At 44.1% G+C, this 13,109-nt stretch overlaps 1 protein-coding gene across 1 annotated transcript in view; it reads left to right on the top strand.

Moving 5' to 3' along the window:
* Positions 1 to 13,109, top strand: part of PDE10A (phosphodiesterase 10A) — a 266,588-nt gene that overhangs the window by 154,879 nt on the left and 98,600 nt on the right. The window contains exon 3 of the mRNA XM_055433314.2: positions 8,188 to 8,216. Within this exon, the coding sequence (XP_055289289.2) occupies positions 8,188 to 8,216 (29 nt within the window). The remainder of the gene's footprint in view (positions 1 to 8,187; positions 8,217 to 13,109) is intronic.

The raw sequence follows: 13,109 nt of genomic DNA, 5'->3' as shown, positions 1-13,109 counted from the left end.
TGACTGAGTGAAGAAGGCAGCAGAGTCTTTCCTCAAGAAGCAGTTATCAGTTGGACAGCAATGGACAGAACCAGCCACTTTAATCTCTGAGTGTCAGCCAAAGGCACACAGCAATTCGAGAGACATTCATAATTTGAAAACTGTGACCTTCAGTTTTCAGATAAATTCAGGTAAGAACCATGGCTATTTATCATGTTATGGCCTGGAGCTTCTTCCACTGCTCCCTGTCCCCTTGGTTGGAACAGAGGTTCTGACAGCGTCTCTACAAGTTAAAAGGGTTCACTCAACTTGGAGGCTCCACCATCTTTGGAGCTTTGGAAGCCAGTGAGTGGGGGAGGGCTGGCAAATCTCGGGCTGTGCCAGCCTGAGACCTCGGTGACACTGAGGCAGACGCGCTCCTGACTGAGGACACGCACACCTTCCTGGAGAAGCTTCTGCTGGCCCCCCTTGGAAAGGGCCCAAACAGCATAGAACTCAAGCAGACCTGAAAAAGGTTGGGATTATGGGTATTGTCCCCTTCTGATGGACAGATCCATCAGCAGTTGATGGAGAATGCAAAACTTCATGTTAGAAATTAGACATCTTGAACAAAGCAGACTCCTGGAAAGATCAAATCACCAAAACTGACATAACAAGAAGTAGAAAATCCAAACAGGTCTTAGTAATTAAGCTCACAACCCAGAGCTCATTCTCCCCTGGCTGTACTGATGAATCGTATCAGGTATTGTAAATGGAGTTACTACCAATCCTTCTCCAACTCTTTTCGGAAAGAGAGGAGGGAGAAAAACTTCCCAGCTCCTTCTTTGAGTCATGTATTAACCTGATAAGAAAACCAGACTAAAACATCACAAGACAAGTCTCCCTTGAACATACATGCAATAACCCTTAAATAAAATCAGGAAACCAAATCTAGTAACATATTAAAAATGTGATATGGTATGACCCTGTATGAGTACCAGTTTGTTTAATATCAGTAAATCAATTATTTAAACTTATTAGAGTTAACACAGTTATCTTAATGCAGAAAAAGGTTTTGACAGAATTCAATATCCATTCATGATGAAAACTGTAAGAGAATTAGGAGAAAGTGAACTGTTAACTCGAGCAGTAAAAAACAGGACCTATCCAGGTTTAAGTGGAAGAACTAAATCCTTTTTCCACAGATGCATGATCTGGGATGTGGAAGAATTTCAAATGTTCCATAAGAAACTGCTAAAACTAATGAATGCGTGAGCGAGGTCTCAGTGTACGAGGACCAATATAGAAAAAAAATCAAGACACAAACATCAATCCCATTTCTATCTACTAGAAAGGAACAGTCAGAGGTTAAGAAAATACTTTTATTCATAATAGCCTCAAAAAATTAAAAAGCTTAGGAATAAATTTATCAAAGAAACAGAAATTTCATACACTGCAATGTATAAATCTTGCTGAGAGGGAGGAAAGAAAAGTCTGAGTAAATGGAGACAGATGTCATGTTCTGAGTTGGGAAAATCAGTATTGCCAGGATGACAGTTCTCCCCAAATTAATCTATATATTCAGCGCATTACCCCTCAAAATCCAGGAGGGCTCTTTTTATACAAATTGAGAGAAGATTGTAAAATGTAAAGGACCTAAAAGAGCCATAATGATTACAAAAGTAAAGTTCAGTTTCGAGGAGTTACATTACTTGGTTTCAGAACTTACTGTACTAATGGTATTTCAGCTCTGTGTGCTGCCTTACAGATAGGTCAGTGCAGCGGAATTCAGAGTCCAGGCGAAACCCTCACGTGGTCAAATGATTTTCAACAGAGATGTTGAAACAATTCCTTAAAGGAAGCGTAGTTGTTATAGAACAATTGGATATCCAGATGCAATATTTAAAAATACCCTTTCCTCACATTATAAACTAAATTGAATATAGATCATATATCTAATTGTAAGAGCTAAAATTTTGAAATCCCTAGACAAAATAGGAAAAAAATTTTATGATCTTGGGTAGGCCAAAGAGTTATTTTATACAATACCTAAAGCAGCATCCTTAAAAAAAAAAAATTCTTGTGGAAAAATAGACTTCATTAAAAACGTATCTAGAATATATAAAGATTTGTCAAACTCAATAAGAAGATAGACAACCCAGTGTATAAACAGACAACAGATTCGGATGTGCATGATCCCCGAGAAGTATGCAAATGCTCGGTAAGTCTTCTCAGCATCATTAACTATTCGGGGAACGCAGCGAGGTGTTGTATACTCACCAAATATACTGTCCAGTATCGGTGACGATGAAGATAAAACTGGTATCTGTGCAATTCACTTTTGGAAAAGTAAAGTGGTAATGGTGCTTTGGAAAACAATTGATCAGTTTCTAAGAAGGTTAAACTTACTTTATTAATACTCATCCTAAGAGTCTATCCAAGAGAAAGGAAAGTGTGTCCGTACAAAAGATATGTATCCAGTAGTTCCTCGGGGGCATTGTTCAGGATAGGCTCCAAATCAAAAACAGTTAAAATGTCTTAGCTGGTAAATGGCTAAAAACAAATGTGATATACCCATATAATAGGAATACTATTTGATTATAAGAAGAAATACTGATACATGTTCTAACATGGATGAACCTCAAAATATTGTGCTATGTGGAAGAAGCCAGATACAGCTAGTTCTGTATTGGGTGATTCCACTTATTTGAAATGCCCGGAAAAGGTGACTTTGTGAGAACAGAGAGATGTCCCTGACGTGACGGGGCTGTGGTGGGAACAGGGATTGAATGTAAAGGGGCATAAGGGGACTTGGGGGGGTGAAGCGTCGAAACTGGACTGGTGAGAGCCCATCACATCTCTGTAAATCGACTGGAATCACTGAGTTGTATACTTATCATGGGTTAATTTTATGGCATGTAAATTGGGCTTTAGTAAAGCTGCTAATGAAAAATCAATATCACTGCATATGTCTTAAAGTAGCTACTTTTAAACACACTGACCATATTTTTACAAACATTTCTTAGAGAAAATGTGAGCTAAATTTTTTCACAGATCTACATTTTAAGATGTAGATTTACAGATGACCACTAGGCCCGTTGAGGGGAAAAGTGAGGTTCTTTTGTTAAAAGCATTGTTTAGTCTACTGATCTATATTTAGTTTCTCCTTATTTGCCTAAAGATTTAATGACAGAAGATGGCTAGAAGATTTAGAGAAATGATTGTCCTGCTAGCCATTCATTCACTCCTAGGGATAACAATGGAATAAAAAAGAATAGAAATCTAACAGGAAATAAAATTTTTTCATTTCCTCCTAAAATACTGGGGAGATGTTGTTTTATTTCATGTACTTGTCTACAAATATCAGTATTTAGTATTTTATCATCTCACAGTATTAAAATAAAGCCACCTATCAAAATCTTTTGTCATTTTTTCTTCTTCCTGTAACATTAGTGAACATTGCATTTTCCTTCTAAGTTGATGATAAGAAAATTATCATGATATTAGTTGCTATTTTGGCTTCAAACCTCCAGGTTATTTTTATATTAATATCTGTGTTTCCATTTATACAGCCTTGAAGGTATGGTTGTAAGGGTTTATATTTTGAAGTGTTCATTTGATTTGTTTACTCATTTTTAACTACTATCAACATTTTATGAAAATATTTTAGAAGCGCTTATGATGTCACATACGGATGGATTCTTTGACCTATATTAGACAGTTGTTTAAATTTTATATTCAGTGTAACTGTGGCTTCGGGTCTGTTAGACAAGATACTGATTTCATTTATTCTGTAATTTCCGTGCTGTTGTTGTTCAGTTGCTAAGTCACATCTGACTCTTTGGGACCCCGTGGACTACAGCACACCAGGTGCCCCTGTCCTTTTCTCCCGGTGTTTGCTCAGACCCATGTCCATTGAGTCAGTGGTGCCATCCAACCATCTCATCCACTATTGTCCCCTTCTCCTCCTGCCCCCAATCAGCATGAGGGTCTTTTCCAATGAGTACTTAACTCAAAAATAAGTACTTGCTGGAAGGTGTACTTACTGGGATATTCTCCAGGAAATTTTTTGCTGCATGGGCTATTTTTTCTAAGGCTTTAAAAAAAATCATTAAAATGATGTTTAGATTGAAGATGGTGTCTTCTTGTCTTTAAAAAAAAAATTTCTCTTTAACAAGCGTCAATATTCTCTTTCTGAAAGCCCTTAAATTTTTTTCTTGTTTGTTCATCCCATTAGAAATTCAGCTCCTTAAGAACAAGGATAAATGCCCGGTAGGTAATGGATCCGTGGTGCACATTTGTTGAGTGAACAAACGTTTACAGAACCGCAGTGCCACACAAAAATGAAGTGTCTGCTGTTGTGAACGTTTTGGTTGCTCACTTGATGGTCAGGAAGGACTGGCCTCCATGTGCACTTCCCGCTTTGCCGTGACTCCGTCCTTGCACGTGTGAGTGAGCGCGGCCGCGGAGTCCTGAGTCTGCACCCGGAGTGCAGGGCGCCTACCCGGTTGCGGGTTCCGGGACGGTCCCGGGCGGGCGCGGGCCCTCCGCTGGCCGGCGCCTGTTCGGACTTGCTCGCCGAGCGGGAGGCGAGCCGTGGACTGAGAGAGAAGCTTCGCCTGCCGTTTGCCACGGCTGCCATCATCGCCTGGCCCACCGTCACCCCCTCCCTGTCCACGGAAGGGCAGACAGCTTGGGGACCACCGCTCTTCTGCTCCTGTTTTATTTTTTTTTGGCGGCATTGGGCCTTCGCTGTGGGTCTCGTCCCCAACCAGGGGCCACGGAGTCAGCCTTCAGGGGCCACTGGCGAAGTCCCCAAGTCAGGGGCTTTGTTGCTTTGCAATTGTTCTTGTGGAAAGAAAGTTAATTTTCAGTGTCAAGTTATGTGGATGGGCTGTTGCTTCACTTCAGACTTAGAGGCCGTCAAAGGCAGGCCCATGTCTTGCCCAGAGTTAGGACAGCAAGTGAGCGGCGCCGGGCTCCGAGCCCCAAGCGCTGAGCCTCCGGCCGCTCCCCGACGCAGCACTCACCCGGGCAGTGTCTTCAGGGTGCTGGCCCTTTCCTTGGAACTTCCAAATACAGGAAGCAGTAAGCCAGCTTCCCTTATCCTACCCAATTCCCTTCGCTCATTAATCCCCTCAGCTGAATTGCTGAATTCCCTAAATGTAATGGACTTGACATTCACTTCGCAGAAACTGTTCGGCTTCTGAGTTGGAAGAAGAGGTAGAAGATACAGCCCTAAATCTGCACACAAGGCAAAAAAGCCAGATGTTAAGATGTAGATAGCATTTTTCTTTCAAATACTTTAAACTGTCCATCAAACCAAAAGAGGAGTTGCTTTGTATAAATACTTATCAGCAGAGTATCTTTTGCACACTCGAGTTGGAGAAGTTCTCAGCAAACTGACGGAAAAAGCGAAGGGGACGTTTATATACAGACGTCTGGACGTTCGCGCTCTTCTTCCCTTGAACTAACTTCCGAGTCGTGGTGATGACTGGACAGTGGACGGTCCCAGAGGGTCGCAGCCTGGACGCTCCGCTTAGTATGCAGTCGGCTTGTGCGAATGACTGCTACCTGCCATTGCCTGTGCGTTAATCACCCTTCACTCTTCATCCCCCGTTTACTGAACTTCTTCGATAAAAATCTAAAAGAGAAACGGATCGGTCTCTGCAACTTTATAATCTGTTAATTTGCTGTGATGATTAAATCAAATAGTTCCATCTTCAGAGAGCTTTAGAAAAGAATAAGAGGTTAGGAGTTAAGGAATAAGTGATATTTTTTTTTATAAAGTGACTTCAGTATATAAAATAAAGTCCTTGTTTTCCCTATAACATGGTTACATTCTTACAGAAATCAGATAAAATATTCAAATCATTATGGAACAAATATAACAAAAATATATAAGAAATATGTGTTAACATAGTAATACAAGAATAGCTACTGTTTACTGAACATCTGCTATCTGATAGTTCCACGCTTGCTAAGTTTGAAAAAGTCGCCAGGTAAAGGCAATATGCGTGCATGCTAAGTCACTTCAGTTGTGTCTGACTCTTTGGGACCTTATGGACTGCAGCCTGCCAGGCTCTTCTGTTCCTGGGATTCTTCAAGCCAGAATACTAGAATGGGTTGCCATGCCCTCCTCCAGGGAATCTTCCCAACCCAGGGGTCTAAGCCGAGTGTCTCCTGTCTCTTGCATTAGCAAGTGGGTTCTTTACCACTAGCGCCACCTAGGAAGCCCTTTGATGTCTGCTGCTGCTAAGTCACTTCAGTCGTGTCCGACTCTGTGTGACCCCATAGACGGAAGCCCACCAGGTTCCCCCGTCCCTGGGATTCTCCAGGCAAGAACACTGGAGTGGGTTGCCATTTCCTTCTCCAATGTGTGAAAGTGAAAAGTGAAAGGGAAGTCGCTCAGTCGTGTCTGACCCTTAGCGACCCCACGGACTGCAGCCTACCAGGCCCCTCCATCCATGGGATTTTCCAGGCACTAATTTACTATAAATTCTGAAATATCCAAGGGGCATGATCAGTTCAGTTCAGTTCAGTTGCCCAGTCGTGTCTGATTCTTTGTGACCCCATGGACTGCAGCACGCCAGGCTTTCCTGTCCATCACCAACTCCCGGAGCTTGCTCAGATTCACGTCCATTGAGTCGGTGATGCCATCCAACCATCTCATCCTTTGTCATCCCCTTCTCCACCTGCCTTCAATCTTTCCCAGCATCAGGGTCTTTTCCAGTGAATCAGTTCTTTGCATCAGGTGGTCAAAGTATTGGAGCTTCAGCTTCAGCCTCATTCCTTCCAATGAATATTCAGGACTGATGTCCTTTAGAATGGACTGGTTGGATCTCCTTGCAGTCCAAGGGACTCTCAAGAGTCTTCTCCAACACCACAGTTCAAAAGCATCAATTCTTCAGCACTCAGTTTTCTTTATAGTCCAACTCTCACATCCATACCTGACTACTGGAATGACAGTGATAGATGGAATATTTTTGAAAGATAAACTGGGTGGGTGAATGTGTGTGTGTGTGTACATGATTGCCAGGGCAGATACTGAATTCAGGGATCAGCTTAGGCTACTTGTTGATATGTACTTTGGGACTATACTTAATATTATTTGTGGAAATGGGTGGTAAGCAGTAAATCTGAAAAAGACTAGAAAAAAAGAGGAAACGCCAGGACTCAGGGGTTTAGCTAATAAGAATGTTGAAGGAGAAAGAAGAATCAGTGCCCTGTCTGGACCTGTGGGACACGCCTTTGTCCGTGTTAAGGTAGATGAGGCTGCGCTTTGGTGTAATATAGAACATGTTAGAAACTTAGTGTGTCTCGGTGTACTGAGGGCGGTAGAAAGACAGGGTTTCCTTGCTAAACAAGGCACAAGAAGGCAGCAGCGTTAAATAAAGGCTGCCTCCCAGTGAGGGGTCTGGAGAGGGGTCTCCAGCCCCCACCCCCGTCCTCTGGAAGGGCCACATCAACACATTTTCTCTGGGTCAGAACGAGTTCCCAGGCACGGGGTGCTCGCAGCCGGCGGACCTAAGTGGCATCTTGGATGGTTTGTTTCTCGTACCCTGTTGGTTACACAGGCATAGTCTTGCCACGTGGCCAGCCTCGCAGGGGGAGCCTGTCAGAGGGCCTCACCTAGACCAGGATAACCCATCGGTCTTAATTTACCAGGAAGCAGTGCTGCCCCACGGGTAGAGACAAGCCTGCCGCCTCCCGGGTCCGCAGGGCAGGGCATCCTGTTAGTGGGAGTGGTCTGTGCCTTCACCAGGCCACGCAGACACAGGTCTCGGTTCAGCGAGCGTGAAATGCTGGCACCAACCCATTAACGGCACAAGTGTTAATGGCCTTTTGAGCCATTTGTGCGGATTGTGCCATTTAGAATACTGCAAGTACTACAATCCCATTTTTAGGCATATGTATTGGATAAAATACAGTGTAGCCATATTTTCAGGCATTACTATTTGAGAGTCTCTAAAAAGGTAATCTTGAAAATGACTAACAAGCTGCTGTGTTATTTCATTTCCCTCCAAAATTCATACATATATCTAACTCTAAATATACTATGCTTTTTACCTTACAGAGTTTTACAAGCAAATTTTTAGATATCTCAAGAGGAAGCATTGCAAATAGCCTTCTGGTTTACAGAGAGTGAATGATATGTTCTATATTTTTCAGAAACTACCCAGCGCTTCTAACATTATTTTTTTCTCTCCCTCCCTTCTTCATCCCCAGATGAATCAGCTCCTAAGGAAGTCAGCAGGGTAAGTAATGTGGATATAATTTGTTTTCTTACTACAATAGAGGAAGGACATTCTCTTGCCTGTGTTTTCAGTGCTCTGACACGCTAACGTGTTAGAAAAATAGTTACAAAACCTGAGTGCCCTCTCCGAAGTGTCGCACCTGAGCGGAGAGTGAAGCCAGCGCGGGGAGAGGTGAAAAAGCAGAGGACGCACACTGATCACAGCGCGCAGGTGCGCCTGCCGGCCTGCACGTGCGCGGGGAGTTTGCTGCTGCCGACAGTCGGAGACCGAGAGAGTGCGTGTTAGGCTTGGCTTTCTGCCTCTCTGGGAGCGCTGTGACATGCGGCAGCGCCTCTGCGGGCTCCCAGGCTGTGGCCCTTGCTCGGCCGCCCCCTCTTGGTCCCCTGCTAAGTGGCTTCCTGCTGCCTGGCTGACCCTGCCTGTGAGTTCACGCACCTTCATTCTGGAGAGCAAAAGGTGACTCCGCCTGGATCGAGGACGCAACTTTCTTCAGTACTTTCACAAATGTTAAATACACTGTTTTCACACCCAAGAGAAATGCTTTAAGAGACAGCAAATTTAAGAGCTTATGGGGTGTGGAATCAAGAGCTGTTACAAAATGATAATTCTGTTATTACACATAAAATGGATCTTAATTCTATATCCTGTTGACAGATAAAGATCTTAACAGGTGGAATCAGTGTTGAAAATAATCAGTCAGAGTTATACCTGTTAATTATACGTGTTAATAGAACTGTTAATTAGGGTCACGTATTCAGATATATTCCTTTATTCTGTATTATCTGAAGAAATGAATCTTTAAAATGACCTGGGCTGTCGCTGGAGACTGGGCAGGGTTCCCCCTGTGCATATCTCCCTAACAGACTTGAGATTCCGGAAGTCTCAGGATTTTCTGGGCATGTGCTCTGTTAGCTTCGCGTTTTCCGGGCTCACAGTTGAAACATTCCCAAGTCTGAGTGTTTCAGCATGCATCAGGGGCAGAGAGATCAAACTGGAATTTTTACAGCTACTGAGAGCAGCAGAAACAGCTGAAAGCAATGTGTGAGGATAACAGAGGACACTCACAAGTGGACCTGCCCTGTCATGAGACACTGAGGTGTTGATATCGGTAAAGCCACTATCTCAGAGCTCCGAGGTGGCACCACCTGTTTATACATCAAGGACAGTAGGAAAAAAGCTGCAATGCAACTTACCCATCACTTTCTTGTTTTAGAATAGCTTTCATTCATAGTGTATCCCTAACCTCAATTTAGCCTTTAGAGGCCTGGAAAGATTTTAGATATTGTTGTTCTGAAGGGCAGTGGGCAAAGAGATGCCCCAAGAGGTGATTCCAACCCGCCCTTACGTCTTCCTTCCGTCCTGTTCTGTGGGCAGCGGAGTGGACAGCGGCCCTCCTGCTGCCCTGCTGATGTCACTGCACTAACTAACTCCACTCACCCGTTTAGTGGGCTGCCTTCCGTCGCTTCTGGTGTCCCCCGGTTTAAAGCTTTTGTACCACAGTGTCTGTCATCAGTGAATTTGTTACTGCAGTCCACGCTTTCAGTTATTCTTGCCAGGCTTTACTTGGGGAAAATAGCTGTGTGAACAAAGAAGAGTCCTTTTGATTGAATGCATCTTTGCATAGTTTAATTTTGCAAAATACCGCCACCGGGCGTTGTGGCTGCAGATGGCGGCGCGCATCTTATAACGGTGCCTCCTGTTGGGTGAGCAGGGAGGAGACACAGATGACACCGCGTGCCATCTTTAAGGCCACGAGAAGTGATACATGGTGCTTTTCTTCTTTGCTATTGTTTAAGATTCTCCTATTTTATGCCAGATTTAGAGAAATGCATCTCCAGCTGAGAAGTGCTAAATACATGAGCTGATGATCTAGAAGAGTTTCGGTTGCCAGGATCTTTAAGGTTGTTTTTTTTTTTCCTGAATGTACTCCAGATCTCAGTCAGTTCTGATATTCAGAATTTGCTTTATAAAATGGCATACCAATGTTTTAAGTTAAAGTGAGACGTAGAAATACCTAGTGCAACCTTGGAGATCAAACTAGTCAGTCAATCCTAAAGGAAATCAGTCCTGAATACTCATTGGAAGGACTGATGCTGAAGCTGAAACTCCAAAGCTTTAGCCACCTGATGTGAAGAACTGACTCATTGGAAAAGACGCTGATGCTGGGGAAGATTGAAGGCAGGAGGAGATGGGGACGACAGAGGATGAGATGGTTGGATGGCATCACTGACTCTATGGACATGAGTCTGAGTAAGCTCTGGGAGTTGGTGATGGACAGGGAGGCCTGGCACACTGCAGCCCATGGGGTCGCAGAGTCAGACAGGACTGAGCGACTGAACTAAGAAATATAAAGTGCACCAAGATTAAACAGTAAAGAAAAAGAAAATCTGAAGAGACCCACAACTAGTAGGAGACTGAATCAAAAGAAAAATAACTTGACCAAGAAAAGCCCTGGACCTTGGACTGTAGCACGCCAGGCTTCCCTGTCCATCACCAACTCCCAGAGCTTGCTCAAGCTCATGTCCATCAAATCGATGATGCCATCCAACCAATATCAAAACTAACCAAGTTCTGGAGTATATTTAGAAAAAACAAAAACAACTTAAAGATTCTGACAACTGATACTCTTCTAGCTCATCAGCTCATGTATTTAGCACTTCTCAACTTACATTTCTAGGAGATAGTGAAGGACAGGAAAGGCTGGAGTGCTGCAGTCCATGGGGTTGTGAAGAGCCAGATAGGTCTTAGTGACTGAACAACAAGTACAGCCTTTAGGTAGGTGGGGACTGGTCACAGGCACACCCATTGTTGACAGCTTGCTCTCCAGGGAGGCAGATTCTTACCCTCCAGGCAGGTCTGACTGCTGTGAGGTTCTTTGCTCTGGGAGCCAAGCAGCCTCTCCTTAGCTGCTGTCTGCTAGCACTGTTGTGACTTTTGTAGCAACTCAAATAGGCTGTGTATGTACAGGCTGCTCCACATGAGAACTCCTCAAATAGAGGGACTGTGTTCTGTCTTTCCAAGGGAAACACACTCAAGTTTTTCCCACACATCTCCTTAGGGTTGGGTTGACATTCTGACAAAGCCTACTGTATTGTCGATATGTTTTTAGAAGGTGGCAGCTCTGTCATGATTGTAGACCAACTGTGGCTGGACTCCAGTAAGACAGGGTAGGCCAGGTGGTTCTTGTCAGCTCCGTGTCTGTGATAGGATTTAGGGAGAATCAGCTTTTCAAAGAAGCTCCAAGACATTTGTGGTTATTGACCTTTCGGTGCACTGAGATGCTTTTGACGTGAAGTCAAGTCGGATCAGTAAGACTTCAGTCCTTTCTGCTCCTCTTTCTTCCTCTCGTGCTCCTGCCCTCCCCACCTCCATCCTGCTCCCTACTTCTATTCCATAGACAAATACTTAGTGAGCATTTATATGCCAGGCATTGCTCTAGGTTCTAGGATATAGCGCAAAGTAGCATCCCAGTTCTCAGAGTTTGGGAGGGGGTGGTGGAGACAGTTGAACATTTTTTAAAATGATAAATACATAGAAAAATAAAGCAGAATGGGCAATAGAGAGTGATGGCGGATTACAAATGGCCCTACTATAGAGAGAAGGCCAGGGAAGACATGGGGCTGGGGGTGTGAGTGTGTGGCCAGCGATGCCTTCTAGGTAGCTGGGAAGACATTACAGGGGGTGGAGGAAGGAGACATGCTGAGAGCTGGGGGAAGTGCTCTCTGGCAGAAGGCGCAGCAAGTGCGAAGGCCCTGGGGCAGGGAGGTCCACGTCACAGGAGGAAGTCATGCAGGCCAAAAGTGAAAGAGCAGGGAAGGAGCCCTGGTCACAGCCGTCGGGGCAGGAGGCCTCCAGGGATGTGTGTCAGTCAGAGCTTCTAGTCAGTACAATTAGTCTTTTCTTTTACTGTTATTGTTCTTGACGTAAGTGGCACCAGCTTATAAATCAAAAAGATTTCTGACAAGAAAAGGGAGAGAAAACATCAAGAGAGAAAGAGTACCTGGGTGCTGAGTGCTAGAATGTGACAGATTTAACCGGCTCTAGAATTCTTGGGGGCTTTGCTGGTGGCTCAGTGGTAAAGAATCCTCCTGCAGTGCAGGAGATGTAGGCTCGATCCCGGGTCGGCAGGATCCCCTGGAGAAGGAAGTGTCAACCCACTTCAGTCTTCTTGCCTGCAAAATTCCACGGACAGAGGAGGATCCTTGAGTACTGTCTTTGCCCCTCAGAATGTTATCATTGTTTCAGTATAGTCTAATTTTCATATAGCAGTCTTCAGTTCAGTTCAGTCGCTCAGTCGTGTCCGACTCTCCGCGACCCCATGAATCACGGCACGCCAGGCCTCCCTGTCCATCACCAACTCCCGGAGTTCACTCAAACCCATGTCCACAGAGTCGGTGATGCCATCCAGCCGTCTCATTCTCTGTCGTCCCCTTCTCCTCCCGCCCCCAACCTTTCCCAGCATCAGAGTCTTTTCCAGTGAGTCAACTCGTCGCATGCGGTGGCCAAAGTATTGCAGTTTCAGCTTTAGCATCAGTCCTTCCAATGAACACCCAGGATTGATCTCCTTTAGAATGGACTGGTTGGATCTCCTTGCAGTATAAGGGACTCTCAAGAGTCTTCTTCAGCACCACAGTTAGTCTTATGAAATAGGTCCTAAAAAATATGCTAAGATCTGAGATTATTTGGTGAAAAGACACAAGTATTTTATAATACACACTACAGGTTGATAAGTTGGTTTAACAAATTATTGTTTCAGTTAAGATTTCATGTTAACCCAATTTAATTAGCAGTCAGATCTCTTCTCATGTGTCAATGGCATGACATTGTTTTACTATTTTTATTTAAAGGAAATAAACATATTGCCACTTGTTAACTTTGTCTCCTTTTGTGTGA

Source organism: Moschus berezovskii, chromosome 10, assembly GCF_049115385.1.
Source record: "Moschus berezovskii isolate FMDL1 chromosome 10, NW_MosBer_1.0, whole genome shotgun sequence".
Classification (NCBI taxonomy): Eukaryota; Metazoa; Chordata; class Mammalia; order Artiodactyla; family Moschidae; genus Moschus; species Moschus berezovskii.
Note: the sequence above shows the minus strand (reverse complement) of the source record. Positions and strands in the feature narration are given on the sequence as shown.